We start from the raw sequence: 15,374 nt of genomic DNA, 5'->3' as shown, positions 1-15,374 counted from the left end.
TCACGGTTTTAGAGCTAGATTAGCTGCATCCCACTTTTATTTACTCTTGCTTCATTATTTTAATATAAATTTGACTAACAAATACTGAAGTTGTCTATAATTATATATTAAAACAATTTGATAGCTACCAACCTTATCTCTCCATACTATTTATATGATTTTAATTACCAAATCATTCCATTATTAAAAAACATTCTTCTATGTGTATCAAATAAAAATAATTTATCAAATATAAATGACGTGTTTATAAATAGATTCATGCATGTGATGAACCTATATCCCATTTGATCTTGACACAAAAATAACTATCAATAATTAAAATTGAACACACATTATTATTATAATAATACACTACTATCTACTCTTCCTTCATCATTTTATTTTATATAAAAAAAACTAACCAATATGAAAATTATCTATATATATTATATATGTAAATAATTTGATATCTACCCACCTTATCTCTCCATACTATTTTTTCCAAATAGAATTTTAATTATCAAATAACTCAAAGACAATTTTACATTTACACAACTCTAATGAAAAAGAGACCAAAACACATAAAGGAAAAGGACATGGCTATACAATTTCCGCCATTACACCAAGATAAAATAAAAAAATCTATTAAACATAACAAAAAATGTGTCATAGATTTGAACCTCCCGCCTCACAATGTAGACCCCACCACGACTAGGTGGGTCCCACAGGATAACCACGGGCTCACCTGTCTTTCAAAGGGAGGTCGGTTGTGTATAGCTGGACTAGCTTAAAAGCATTCAACTCTAACCCCTGGTCTTCAGTTACGTCAAACCCAGGGTTAAACTTTAACTCCCCTTGTTAGGTTTTATATTCGCCGACCTTCGCTTATCCTCGTTGCATCTTTTCTATTCTTGGCCGCAGCGAAGGAAGCACATTTCCAGTTTGCAAGCAAATCGGCGCTTCCATAATTTCAAGGCAGAGGGTTCGTTTCACATTCACCGATATTACCGCTTGATTATTTCAGAGGTCTTTGGGCAATCGCAGAGAGAGGAATTGTTTCAAATCAGGTGTGTGTTCTGAGTTAGTAATTGCAGTAGTATGTAGATTATTATCTTTATTTGTTCCCGATTTTCCTTTTTTTTTTGTTCTGTTTTCTTGATTGTTGTTTGTAGAGCTTTTGTCATCGAATTCGTGTGGTTGAAAGATCATTTATTCGCCTGTGTTTTCAAGGATTTGGGAATTTACAACGAATTTGACAGGGATAGGGCTTAGTTTATTTTTTTGGCTTTTTAAAATTTTTTTCTTTTTCTCTTTTTTTTCATCATCTTTTTGGATTCGCAAGCGAAGATAGAAATGTAAAAATGGATTGAAAAAATAACACTTAAAGTCTACCTCAGCGGACAATATCTTTAAATCTCTTATTGTAGAAATGATAATATTTATATTTTGTTTAGCAGATTAAGTCACTCGGGGTCTATTAAACGAACATATTTAAATCTGATACTGTAAAATTGATAATATTTTAATTTTCATAGCAGAGTAAGTGGCTTAGTTTGTGATCAGTCAGGATCTGAGTTGGATTGATTGCGTAAAGGTAAAGGTTGTGATTTTAGGTTATCTTTCTTAATAAGAGCTTGAATCCCTTTATGAAGCTCAAGGATTTTAAATTAATTCGGATCTGGTAGGATTTGGCAATTGTGATATAATTTCCACGGCCTCTGTTGATGCTTTAGCTTAGGGTTGAATTATTCATCAGGTTCGCATGTGAAACCCTAACTTTTTTTTTTTGTGAAGCGTGGGATTTAGATGCGTCTTTTATCAGATCTGGCAGGATTTGGTGGGGTTTGTCTTAAGCTGAAAACCTACAAAATTTTTAATTACCCTGTGAGGGTGAAGAGTCAAGGTTGTGATTTTAGTGTATTGTGAAGGTTATGATTTGGGCTTATGATAAAGCTAAATATCAATATTTTGCTTGTTAGACCCTTAATGCTCCGAATACTTGATACCTATCCTGATGAATCGAGTGATTTTATTGCTTTTTTTTCCTTGATGTGGATTCAATCCCTTGATCAGGGGAGAAGGCTTAGTCTCGAGCATTTTTTTGAAGGACTGTGTACTGTTTCGTTATTTTATTTTGTATCAAGTTATGGAGGCACGTTCCTTGGAGTCGGCAAGCGCTTTGTTATTTTTATTTAATCCTCTCCAGGCAATATGAGACCGATCATAATGGAAAAGGGTCTTTTACACCTTATCTCACCAACTGTCTGGCATTAGATTCTGTTGCCTTCCAGCTATATGTATTTAACAATTTATTTGTTCTGTTTTTCTTTTTTTGCTTTGTGTTCACATTTTTTCCATTGTTTAGATGTATTTTTGTGAGTTTTTTCACCTCTGTACAGATTATTTCTGGGAGGACTTATATACGTCGTTCAATATATGTTTAGATTATTTGTGTGAAGATTGAATATATTTTTAAGATATGATTTAGATTATTTCTGTGAGATTGTGCATATCGTTTAAGCACCTAGTTTACAATTTGTTGTAATGTATGCAAGTTTTGCTGCATAGCCATATCTACGTTTTTGTTATGTAATATAATAATATTATTTTGCGTGTACATTAGTTGTGTTTATTTGTTGATTATTGGTTTTACATTTTCATGTCATTGTTTTGTTTGTTCAACAATTTATGTCTTTAGATTTGAAATTTCGAGTGTTGAATTTGAAAGCATTTGGATAAAACATTATACAAAATTTTCGAAAATTTCTATTAAGTTGCTATTATCACTTTGCCATCAGTATGTGGATGAGTTATGTAAGTTGATTTTGGATTTCTCAGTGTGGGAAAACCGAACGAATTGCTGATGTATATTTGTTTTTATTAGTAAGGTTTCACACAAACTCTAATAGGCTTTTTGATTCTGTACACAAGTCTTTTAATGCCTCACACATATGAAGTAAACATAAAATCTGCCACCATTTTTTATAACCAAAAACCCCATCGTGAGTTTCAATGTAACTTTCATTCTCATAGCATGCAAAAGAAAGGAATTCAGTTTCGTGTTTTCATCTCCCCTTAAAATCCTATCTGTGGTCCAACTATTCTTGCTTGAATCATTTGTTGAAACTGAAAGTTATATTGAGAATGGCAACACTGTTAACAGAGGACTGATCATATTATCGTGAGAGCGCCATTTGTATATGTTCACCACTGTTATAGAGAAACAACATTATGCGCGAGGGTTTTTTTGTATGTCTGTAAAATTGTGATAAAAAGGTCAGTCCAAAAAAGTTTCGATAATAATAAGGGTGTTTTTCTGGGCAGATTTGTGATGGCCATGGGTTTGTTTGGTGAAGCTGCATGCGGCTGACTGTACCCTGGCTGAATCCCTTCATGTACTGAATTAATATACCAGGCCCAGATCGGGGCAATTGTTTTTAATTCTTCTTTTTAAACAATTTTTTAATTCACAATCGTTGTTATATGGATCTTTTCCTGATCGAACTCATTTTGATAAAAAGTCAAAAGATATGTGTTCTATTTCCCCGTAAAATTTCAACAAAAAGATCTGGTTGTTGAAGGATTCTTTCATTAATTTAATATATCAGGCCCAGTTCAGGGCAAGCCCTCCTGAATAATTGGCAAATTAGTAGTTCTATTATTAGATTACTGGACAAAATGTTGATGCAAAAATACTCACTGTTGAATTCAAATGCATTCTCCACTAAATTAATTGACTGTGGAAAAATTCATGCCTACTATAATTAAATATCTAGTTAACTATACTAATATTTAAATATAAATTTTACATAGTTAATAACTTAATACTATATAATGATTTAGCTTATATGCAATTGCTCTTTGACTGGTTATCGTTGTGGTGACACATTAGTGTAGAACAGATGATATATGTGGCTTTGTGCAGTGGCCATTCTGCCCGAACCCTAGCCGCTTTCTCAGAAATGGTGCTTGGAAGAATTATAGGGGTGTGGATTTGCCTTATTTCAGGGGACCTAGCCAATGGTAGCTTGCACAAACTGCAGCTTGACCAGAGAGTGTGTTCTCAGTCTGCTCTTATGCCCATTGTTTGTTTGTGGCTTCTCTCATCCTAATCTGTTCCGCTTTATCAGTTGTGAGGAGAGACTTATTAGTTTAGAACAGATGATATATGTGGCTTTGTGCAGTGACCATTCTGCCCGAACCCTAGCCACTTTCTTAGAAATGATGCTTGGAAGAATTATAGGGGTGTGTGGATTTGCCTTCTTTCAGGTGACTCCTAGCCAATGGTAGCTTGCATACAGTGCAGCCTGATCAGAGTGCAGATCTAATGTGTAAAAATTATAGTGTGTTCTCAGTCTGCTCTTATGCCAATTGCTTGTTTGTGATTTCTCTCATCCTAACCTGATCTGCTTTCTCAGAATTGCTGCTTAGAAAAATAATATTTTCTATGGATTTGTGTTTTCCCAGTTGACTCCTAGCCAATAGCAGATTCAATGAATTGCAGCTCAATCAGAGGGTGGGTTAGTTAATGGAAAATATTTTCAGTGTTTGGCAATTTGAAAAATTCCTATTTTTTTAAATGGGGATATTGTCTTTGTATAGGGGTGAGCTAACCCTGCAAGCTGTAGTAGGGGTTGGTTAGGGGGCATCTCATCCTTGCCCTTGAAACTTGGGAGTTCTGCAGGGAGCATTCTTTTTTCCAACTGACTTTAATTTTGGGTTTTGATTTTTTGTTGTTGTTTGTGCTTTGCTGCTTGTCTAAGCATTTTGTAGATTTACATTTCTGGACTGAAGGCCATGTACTATCTGACAAGGATATTATTCAAACAAAATTGCTCGTCTGTGATGTGGGAAAGATGGATCTACAAAATTCATGTTTTTTTCTTGAATATTGTTTAGTGTATAATTTTTAACTCTGAGGAGGATAATGATATACCTATCCAAGCTTATAAGTATACATCCAGTAAAAAATTAATTATAGTTTTGTTTTTGTTGTTACATGTTAGTTTCTTTTATTTAATAGTCCGATTACCGAAATTCTGTTTTGCAACTTTCTGTTACATTGTTCTGTATGCAATGTTTTTGATTGAAGCATTTTATTGTCCCAATTGTTTTGTATTGATTTGAATATGCAGACTTTTTACTTCTCTTTTTATCACTACACATTGATATGAAACTTTTCACCAAATTAAGTTTTGTTCTTTGTGAATTGTAGTCAAAGTGGAGGGCGCTCAGGTTGAAGATTCTTATATGTCTGTAGCCGGTAGTTCATGCCTGGGGCTGGTTGCACTGCTTGGAGGTTATCATCCTACCTCAAAAGAAAGGAATAAACAGCTTGGTTCTCCAGGTGGAGCAGATTGGCTGTATGCATTCGAGACCAAGTCAAATTTTGAGGTTTTTTGGGGATTGCATTTGGATCCTTCCATTTTTCAGTGCACAGGCCATTGTGCTAAAACATAAAGGACAGCCTCCTTCTCGGCAGTCCTTTCCTGGCTTTTCAATATCAATCTTTCTGACGGCTACCTTGTAATAGAAAGGTGTACAAGAAATTACATTGCTTCTTCAGAATCTTGTTTTAACCCTCCAGCAATCACTGGTCAGAAAAGATGGCTCTCCTAAACATTGGTGCAAGTAACCGCGATGATGCTTTCTACAGGTATAAGATGCCTAAAATGATTACAAAGATTGAGGGCCGAGGTAATGGCATTAAGACTAATGTCGTGAACATGGTAGATGTGGCCAAAGCTCTTGGCAGGCCCCCGTCATATACAACTAAGTATTTTGGTTGTGAACTGGGTGCTCAGTCAAAGTTTGATGAAAAAACAGGGACTTCTCTTGTTAATGGGTCTCATGATACTGCAAAGCTAGCTGCACTTCTGGAGATTTTTATTAAAAAGTATGTGCAGTGCTATGGATGTGGCAATCCAGAGACAGAGATCCTTATTTCAAAAACTCAGATGATTACTTTGAAGTGTGCAGCTTGTGGATACGTTTCAGAAGTTGATATGAGGGACAAGCTGACCACATTTATTTTGAAGAATCCCCCAGAGAAGAAGGGAGGCAAAGACAAGAAGTCCTTGAGAAGAGCAGAAAAGGAGCGTCTAAAAGCTGGTGAAACGGCTGACGAAGACATGAAAAAGGCTAAAAAAGAAACAAAAAAGAAAGTCCATGAGAGTGTAACCAAAACATCAAAGAAGAAAGGGTCCTCTGATGAGGACCATTCTCCTGGAAGCCAAGATGATGAAGATAATGGGGATGATGATGTGCAATGGCAGACTGATACTTCTATTGAGGCTGCAAAGCAACGAATTAAGGAGCAGCTGACTTCTGCTACAAGTGAGATGGTTATATTGGAAAACACTGATCTTGAAAACTCTAAGCCAATAAAGAAGTCTAATGGCAAGAATGGAGAAGTTGAGGTTGATAATGTCTCTCCGAAGAAGCCTGAGCAGGATGATGCTGAAATAGATTCCAATATTAACGAATTGTCTGCATTGAGTATTCATGATGATCTTGTCCTAGCTTTTAAGAATAAGATGAAAAAGAAGAATGCAAGTACACCGAGTCAACTGGCATCTTTTATGCAATCATCAAATGGTTCTCCACAAGAAATAATGAATGCCTATTTTGAAGCTCTTTTTAATGGTGCAGGTAAAGGGTTTTCAAAAGAGGTAACTAAAAATAAACAGTTCTTGTCCGAAGTTGTGCAGGATGAAAATTCTCAGAAGCTGCTGCTTGGTGCGGTGGAAGCATTTTGTAATCATGCTCGTGTTGAAGCTGTGAAGGAGGTTCCTTTAGTTCTTAAGTTCCTGTACGATGAGGAGATATTGGAGGAAGAAATTATTTATGAGTGGTTTGATAAAGGTACAACAGATGCTGAAAAGAAGGCATTGCCAATTTGGAAAAATGTCAAACCATTTGTTGAGTGGTTGAAGAATGCAGAGGCTGAATCGGAGGAGGATTAGGAATCTTCTACCTTGCTACATCTGTAGCACTTTTTTCGAACTCTTCTGAAGTAATTTTATCGAACTCTCTTCTCAAATAATGATTCTGCCTTGTGCAGCTTTATCCTTATGGTTTCTAACATTTTCTAAGTATCGTTTCTACCAGTACTTTTGAAGAAGACAGCCTAAACAGCCTAGTGAATTATTCTTACGTTCAGAGTTGCAGACATCTGTTGATTGTTTTTTATATAAGCTACCTATGAAGCAGACAGTTTTATGTATAGTATTTTTAGAAATGTCAAGTTCTGACGTATCTGCTACGTTTGTCCTAGACAGCTATTGAATTGATGATGTTACTTTCAGTTGAGATCTGTGTTGAAACCCTATTATTTAGCCTTATTTGAAGGATTTCTAGCACACACATTCTTACATTCTGTAGTAGACAGCCAGTGAATGCGTTATGTTGCCATATGTTTTATTGAGATTTATGTTGAATGTTTAGGTGAACTAGCTGTGTTTTCCAAACTAGAATTATTTTATGTTGAACTGTGTATGTATGCCATACTGGGATTGTTATTTGAAGGATTTCTAGCACACATTCTTACATTCTGTAGTAGACAGCTAGTGAATACGTTATGTTGCCATATGTTTTATTGAGATTTATGTTGAATGTTTGGGTGAACTAGCTGTGTTTTCCAAACTAGAATTATTTTATGTTGAACTGTGTATGTATGCCATACTGGGATTGTTAAGTTACTTTTACATATTCAACTTTCTGATGTACTATGTATGATTGTACGTGATATGTTGACATGTTGACATGTGTCTTATTGAGATTTATGCTAGATGTTTGTTGATATTTTGATATTACTCCTCTGGTATGTTTTTTTGGCTTGAATCTGTTCATATTTTGTTGTTCTTGTGCTCTGAGGTACTTTTGAATGTTCTGTTCTGCTTATGTTGAAATAATCATGGTGACTGTAAGTCAAATTAGGATTGTTAAATTATTTTTGGCCAGGTGCATTTGAATGTTCTATTCTGCCTACTGCCTATGTCTGTATGCCAAACTGGGATGGTTAAATTATTTTGCGGGTCTGTTTTAATGTACATAATCAACTTTCTGATGTACTATGTATGATTGTCTAACATTTTTTTTTCTATTAAAATTAAAGGTAAAGTGCTTCATTAACTATAATGCAAACACAAGTCAATCGGCTGTCCAGCCAACTAAAATGGCTATCCAGCCAACTTAAATGCAAATACAATCAATCGTCTGTCCAGCCAACTAAAATGCAAATGCAAGTCACTAATTCTAAGGAGACATTAATTCAAAAAATTCTAAGGAGACATCAATTCAATTTTTTGGAGAAGTCAATCGTCTATCCAGCCAACTAAAATGCAAACACAAGTAAAATGCAAATGCTTGGAGAAGAATAGTCAATTGTCTATCCAGCCAACTAAAATGCAAATGCAAATGCAAATGCAAGTCACACTAACACACTAATTCATCTGTCCAGCCAACTAGAATGCAAATGCAAGTCACACTAACACACTAATTTGTCTGTCCAGCCAACAAAAATGCAAATGCAAGTCACTCATTCAATTAGAATAGTCAATCGTCTATCCAGACACTAATTCAATTAGAATAGTCAATCGTCTATCCAGCCAACTAAAATGCAAAGATAAGCAAAATGCAAATTTTTGGAGAAGAAGAATAGTCAAACGTCTATCCAGCCAATGCAAATTTTTGGAGAAGAAGAATAGTCAAACGTATATCCAGCCAACTAAAATCGTCTATCCAGACACTAATTCAACTAGAATAGTCAATCGTCTATCAAGCCAACTAAAATGCAAACATAAGCAAAATGCAAATTTTTGGAGAAGAAGAATAGTCAAATGTCTATCCAGCCAATGCAAATTTTTGGAGAAGACTAGTCAAAAATTTTTTGGAGAAGAATAGTCAAATGTATATCCAGCCAACTAAAATAGTCTATCCAGACACTAATTCAATTAGAATAGTCAATTGTCTATCCAGCCAACTCAAACGTATATCCAGCCAACTAAAATGCAAATGCAAATCGCACTATCTCTTAGGAGACACTAATTCGAAGAAGAATAGTCGAGTGTCTATCCAGCCAACTAAAATGCAAATGCAAGTTGCACTCTCTTAGGAGACACTAATTCGTCTGTCCAGCCAACTAAAATGCAAATGCAAGTCACACTAATGTAAGGAGACACTAATTCAATTTTTGTTCCCAACTCTAAGGAGACGCTAATTCAATTTTTGGAGAACAATAGCAAGTCATCATAGCTAATTTTGTTGGTCCCACCCTATGTTTTTGAAAAGGGGTTTTTTTTTTTCAATTTTCTTTGAATCTCTATTTGGTTGCTTATAGCTATTTTATTGTTTTGGTTATTGGGTAGAATATGGGAGGATTTGTTGTGTAAGTGAAAAAGTGGTCATTTTGATTGTTTATTCATTTTGTTTATTGGATATACAAGTGGATGGTTATTGAGAGTACAGGTTTTTTTTCCTTGGCTTTTAATTAGTATGGGAGGATTTGTTGTGTAAGTGTCAAAAAGTGGTCATTTTGATTTGATTGTTTATACATTTTCTTTATTGGATATACAAGTGGATGGTTATTAAGAGTACAGGTTTTTTTACTTGGCTTCTAATTAGCATGTTCCACTGAATAGTTATTAGAATATAGATGGTTACCGGTTCTGCTTAACTTGTAAAATTAATATCTCAATTTTTTATTTTAAGTTGTTATAGATATTAAATTGAAATTCACTTCACTTGTAAAATTAATATCTCAATTTTATATTTTTAAGTAGTTATAGATATTAAATTGAAATTCATGAAAATTGATGCCAACAGAAGCAAAATTACTGTAAATTAGTATAATATGCTTAATTTTAACTGGGTTGGATGATTTTTGTTTGAAAATTATTATGTTTCACCCTTATAATCTGTTTCTAGTTACGGAGCTCAACGATAGTAGACTTACTAAGCTATCATTATTTTACAAGTGAAGAGAAAAAAACTTACCACCTATTTTAAAATTATCTTAGAATATTTGAAGAACCCACTATTTTTTTCAGAAATCAATATATGCATCCCATAGTTGAACAGAAGAAATGAGGTCAAAAGAAATGAGGTCTACATATATGATGTTTATGTAGTCAGACGTAACATTATAACAATCCTAGTCTTAAATATATATAAATATGCTTGTTCACACAAATTTCAACAGACGAAAGAAAGTATATTTGGGGAAACATTTTTTTGGTTGGAAGATGCGGACCTTCAATTTGCTCGTATGAATTTATCAATCATGAGAGGAAGAGGGACTCAGTTGTGGAAGTCAAAAAATTGTATACGCAAAGAAATTTTTATTGAGAAATGCAGAATTTTAAGTCTGAACTATAAATTGGTTTTACATCACTAAACACATGGGGGTAATTAAACATAGAATTAGTGGAAATTACTGAAGACAAATGGTCTGCAATCAAGTTAAAGAACACCATTTAATACATGTATTTCTCTCGATGAAAAGTGGTACAGTTATAGAGTCTCATTTTAAGGTTTTGAAGTAATGTTTCAGCATGTCTGTCAGGGAAGCATCTAAAAAAATGGGCCATCCCAACATCCACACTCTCCAAATGGTTGGGCGGTTTCGTAACCACCTCCAAGAAAGGTCCTCCAATAATCCTCACCCCTCATGAAGAGGACCTGATAGTCAAATGTTGCAAGGAGATGGCAACAACTGGACATGGATTGGAGATTGTCAATTTGAAGGCAAAGGTCACTCAAATTTGCGAAACTAGATCCAACCCTTTCAAGAACGGGCTTCTCGGTAAGTCTTGGTGGTCAGGTTTTAAGAGAAGACATTCAGAACTCACTTTGTGAACTGCTGAAGGTCTTGACAAAGATAGGGCACTTAACCTTAGACTTGCTATTGTCTATGCTTTCTACAAGGCACACTCGAAAGTGTATTATGCAAATCCATATGGTCCTGCTCGCATATGGAATTGTGATGAAACAGGCATCCAAGTAGGCAGAATTGGGGCCATGAGGGTTCTGGCTAGAAGAGGAAGTAGGAGCGTATCCTACATCATTCCCAAGAGTCGAGAATGGATCACCATTCTATGTTGTGTTAATTCTGCTGGCCAAACCATTCTATGATTCTACTTGTTTAAGGTGAAGCGACAGTTACATAATTACATAGCTAAGTGCGAACTATGTGCTTGCATGGTAGCTCAGCCACATGCTTGGATGACAAAGGAACTCTTCATCAATTGGCTTCACCATTTTGCACGGTCCGTGGCAAGGGGTGTCTTGACTACAAACATACACTTATTGATCTTCGATTGTCATGGTAGTCATGTTGCACTTGCAACAATCCAAGAGGCCAAAATGCTAGGCATTGATCTACTAACATTGCCCACTCACACATCTCATAGACTTCAGCCCTTGTATGTCATCGTCTTTTCTCCTTTCAAGACATACTTCAAACATGAACGAGCATCATGGCTGACAAGATACCCCAATGTGGAAATTTGAAGGGCAAAACTTGCTGAACTAGGCAACAAATCATTGACAAAAGCATTGACAGTCTCAAACATAAAAGCGAGATTCAAGAGGATTGGGATATGGCCCCTCAACCCCCATGCACCCATTGAGGACATATGCAACCCAACACCACGTTCGAAATAAATGATGGTGAAGAAGCTTCTGCAGTGCAAAACATACTTAGCCTATCAGGTGTTGCTGTGCCAACTGAAGAGGTTGCATAAAATATTGCTCACAACACCCAATTTGAATCAAATGTAAAAACAAACACTAATGAACCACCTCAATAAATGATGGAAAATTAGGTGGACAATAGTGGGGATGGTCTTAGTTTTCCCTCTCAACAAATACCACCTACTTGGGTTGTAGAAGGTGCCATCAACCTAGGTATTGACAATGAGGGCCAGGATGAGCAGGGGACTTTTAGTTTCCCCTCACCACCACCAACCCTACCATCTGAGGTGGTGCATTACTATGCTAATCTTGTATTTGATGCAGATTGTACACAAGAAATAGAAGTATGTGCCAATGCTATGGATGCCAACATAGCCTCCCAAGATAATGACACACAAACTTCTCAATCAAAACCATTAATCAGGAGATTCTTAAAACTTCCCGTGCACACTATCAACCAAAAGGGTCAAAAGGGGGTTGATAAAGGTATCCGGTTGAGCCATCAATCTCAACTACTCACATCAGATGACTACATGAACCTTGCAATGGTAGAGGAGCAGAAGAAGAAAGAGGCAGAGGAAACCAAAATCCGAAAGAAAGAACAAAGCAAGTAGAATAAGGCAGATTGTCTTTTGGCAAAGGAAAAGAAGGAACATGACATAATTGAAAAGGAAATTGCACGTCAAGAAAAGGAAAAGCAAAAGGAGCAACATAAGAGGGAGAAGGAGGACAAGAAAGAGAAAGAGAAAGAGAAGGCACTCAAGGAACAAGAGGTAGAGGGAAGGGCCATCCACAATAAGGCAAGGGATTTGGCAATGAAAAGGCAGTTAACCAGTACATCAACTCCAACCACTCCCTTGCCCGAAAACCATCCTATATTGCGGGATTTGATTAACATGAACCTGCCCAACTTTACAAATGCAATGAACAGTCCAAATGAATGTTTGCCCCTTGACTTATCTGCTCCTATGAGTTTTGTTGCAGGCATACCACCACTAATGATGAGAAGTGCATATTTCACATCATCTCCAAGTCAACATGGTAGCAGTGGATATGGCAACCCAACCCGAGCCAAGTGACTAGCACTCAACTACCAATATTAGGGGCTAAGAACATGGTTCTCATTGCATCCCCAAGGGTCCAACTTGGATCACCTACTGCTCCTTTTCCTAATTGGTTTAAATGATATTTATCATGGACAATGGACAATGGTTCCATCTTTGTTTTTGTTGGTTCTAAGACCTATACTACTTGATGTGAGTGACATCTACTGCAATCAACACTACAATTATCATGACTTTTTGTTTTGTTTTGGTCCAAATGATTTATAAAGTGGACAGTGGACATTGTATCAATCCTTAATTTTTTTTTGTTTTTATTGGTATATGCAAAAATGTCTATATGTACAAGTGAAATCAATAGTGCAATTATGAGTTACCAATTTTGCAATAGTGCAAATAATGTGTTTTGAATGCTGCATTTTGGCAATTATGTGCTATCAATAGTGCACTACTGCAATAGTGCAATAATGCAACATCAATATTGCATCTTAAAAACTGCCATGACACAACGTGTAGATGGAATGAAACTACCATGCTTGACACCTAAAGAGAAAATGTACATCCCATCATTGAAGGCATGGTGTTCTCAATCCATGGGCATTGCAGATGTTTTGACTTGGTGTTCTCAATTCTTTGCCACATTGAACATGTTAACATGATCAATGAGAATAAATCTACCATGGGCGTCCATATTTGTATTTTAGGTGCAAGCATGGTAGTCTCGATCAAACTAAATTGCAGTCATCTAAATTACGTTCTACCAATACTACACTACTACAATAGTGCAATAATGCAACATCAATATTGCATCTCATGCAATTATGTGTTAACAATATTGCAATAGTGCATTATTGTCTTTAAAAACCATTGCAATAATGCATGGCCACCTTATCGACCAACTTGCCTGTTTTTTCTACCCGCCGCCACCCTACACTCTTTCTCTTCCCCGCATTAACTCCACATCGCTTCACCTTATTGCCACAACATAGCTCGACCTTCCCAACAAGGACGACATTGAATGCACCTGTCTCTACGCCTTTCCTTCCCAATTTTCCTTTTGTTCTTCCCGCTTCTTCTCGACTATTCGAGAGTTTGTAGACGACAAGATGTTCACCCAACCAGTCTACCTGCATGTTCACCGAAGTGTTTGGCTTGACTGAACGATGTTTCTTTTGCACTGTTTTGGAGTGAAAAGGTAACAAAGCACAAGTGCATTCCCTTAAACGTTTTTTGATGGGTTTTTTGGACTGTATAACTTGCAAGTGCATAGTTACTTCCCCCTTTTCACAGAGCAAAAATATGTTCACCCAACCATTAGAACATCCTCGCCTTGGCGACCACTCTCCCTTCCACTATGAATCAGTAGTGCAACAAGAACACAACCATTTGAAGGTCTATTGGTGTTGATTTGTGCTACACGACTCACCCATTCATTTTGAATGGTTGACTAGTGCAACACAATTCAATAGCAAAAGGGATTCATATAACAACATGCCCTCATTGCTAAGACCGAATATTAGTGTGGCACATGATTTTGTTAAAGTATGAGAAGTTATAAGTGTTATCAGAATGCCTATAATTGTAATTGAACTCAACTACACTTGACATGTTTATGACCCCGCACACGTATTGACCCCAGTCCCCTAGGCATTTACGGGACCATGCTTATGAAATGTCTCAAACTAAGAATCAATATAATTGAGATGCTCCCATGTTGAGGAAAAAGAATGATATGAAACATGTAAATAAACCATGAGAATGTAAATCAACTTGATAAAAAATATGTAACATTACTGGATATACACAAACATGTAACATAGTGCAACATAATTGAATATCTTTCAATTAATAGAATGCAACATTGTTCAATACACAACTAAAGGTTTCCTATGATATAATTTTGTAAAACATTGTTGTTCATCATGCAACATAGCTGAAAATCTAAAGTACTAGGGTCTCACAGAGTATGATTAGGTTTACATACAACATTCTTTGAAAGTTTTTATAGTATTAAATTATGTTGCATTTGTACAATTAAGTCTGAATTGGTACAATGCAACATAATTGAATACTATAAAACTTTTCGTATGATGTTAGTGAAGAGGGAAAAATAGATTTGAAAGGTAAATTGATCAAAACATAACGAAATAAACATGCAGAATGCTAAAACATCATAAAAAGACCATTTCACCTTGCTATTTTACCTTCTCCTTCGGATTGAGCTTGATGAAGTGAAGGCGCCCCTTGATAATGCTCCACTTGATGTGCTCCTTTGATTGCTGGATGTGGATGGCTCTCCAATATTGTGCACAAATGATAAGGATGAATGATAATGATGAGATGATCAAGTTGCCAAGATGATTTCCTAGGCTCAAAAGGGCAGCATAAGCTTACTGAATTTCAAGATGTTTTGAATGAAGGGATGGAACCCTATTTTATAGGAAGAGGAGAGGAAAACGGATGGCTAGGATGAATTCGAGATGAAGGGCTAAGATTTACTTGTGAGGTCACACAAGGTCCAAGAGAGGGTGTGGAGACCAAGAAATATGCCTTAAAGGCATTTCGTATCTCCACACTCTACAAGATGCATTGGAGGAATTAAAAATTCTCCAAAAACGGATATTATGGGGATTAGAAGAA

General features: G+C 36.0%; 1 protein-coding gene across 1 annotated transcript; it reads left to right on the top strand.

Annotated features, from left to right (window-relative positions):
* The first annotated feature begins 860 nt into the window (after positions 1-860).
* On the top strand, positions 861-7,290 carry LOC131041299 (probable eukaryotic translation initiation factor 5-1). The gene is made up of 2 exons (XM_057974340.2): positions 861-1,046; positions 5,195-7,290. Exon 2 carries the CDS (start codon positions 5,586-5,588, stop codon positions 6,942-6,944), a length of 1,359 nt encoding a protein of 452 aa, XP_057830323.2. The 5' UTR covers positions 861-1,046; positions 5,195-5,585; the 3' UTR covers positions 6,945-7,290.
* Positions 7,291-15,374: the final 8,084 nt, after the last annotated feature.

Source organism: Cryptomeria japonica, chromosome 11, assembly GCF_030272615.1.
Source record: "Cryptomeria japonica chromosome 11, Sugi_1.0, whole genome shotgun sequence".
Classification (NCBI taxonomy): Eukaryota; Viridiplantae; Streptophyta; class Pinopsida; order Cupressales; family Cupressaceae; genus Cryptomeria; species Cryptomeria japonica.
The sequence above is the reverse complement of the archived record's forward strand: the minus strand, read 5'-3'. Positions and strand labels throughout refer to the sequence as shown.

Bases quoted from the DNA above. Each gene is read 5' to 3' on its own strand.
- LOC131041299 (XM_057974340.2), top strand. From the start codon at position 5,586: ATGGCTCTCCTAAACATTGGTGCAAGTAACCGCGATGATGCTTTCTAC.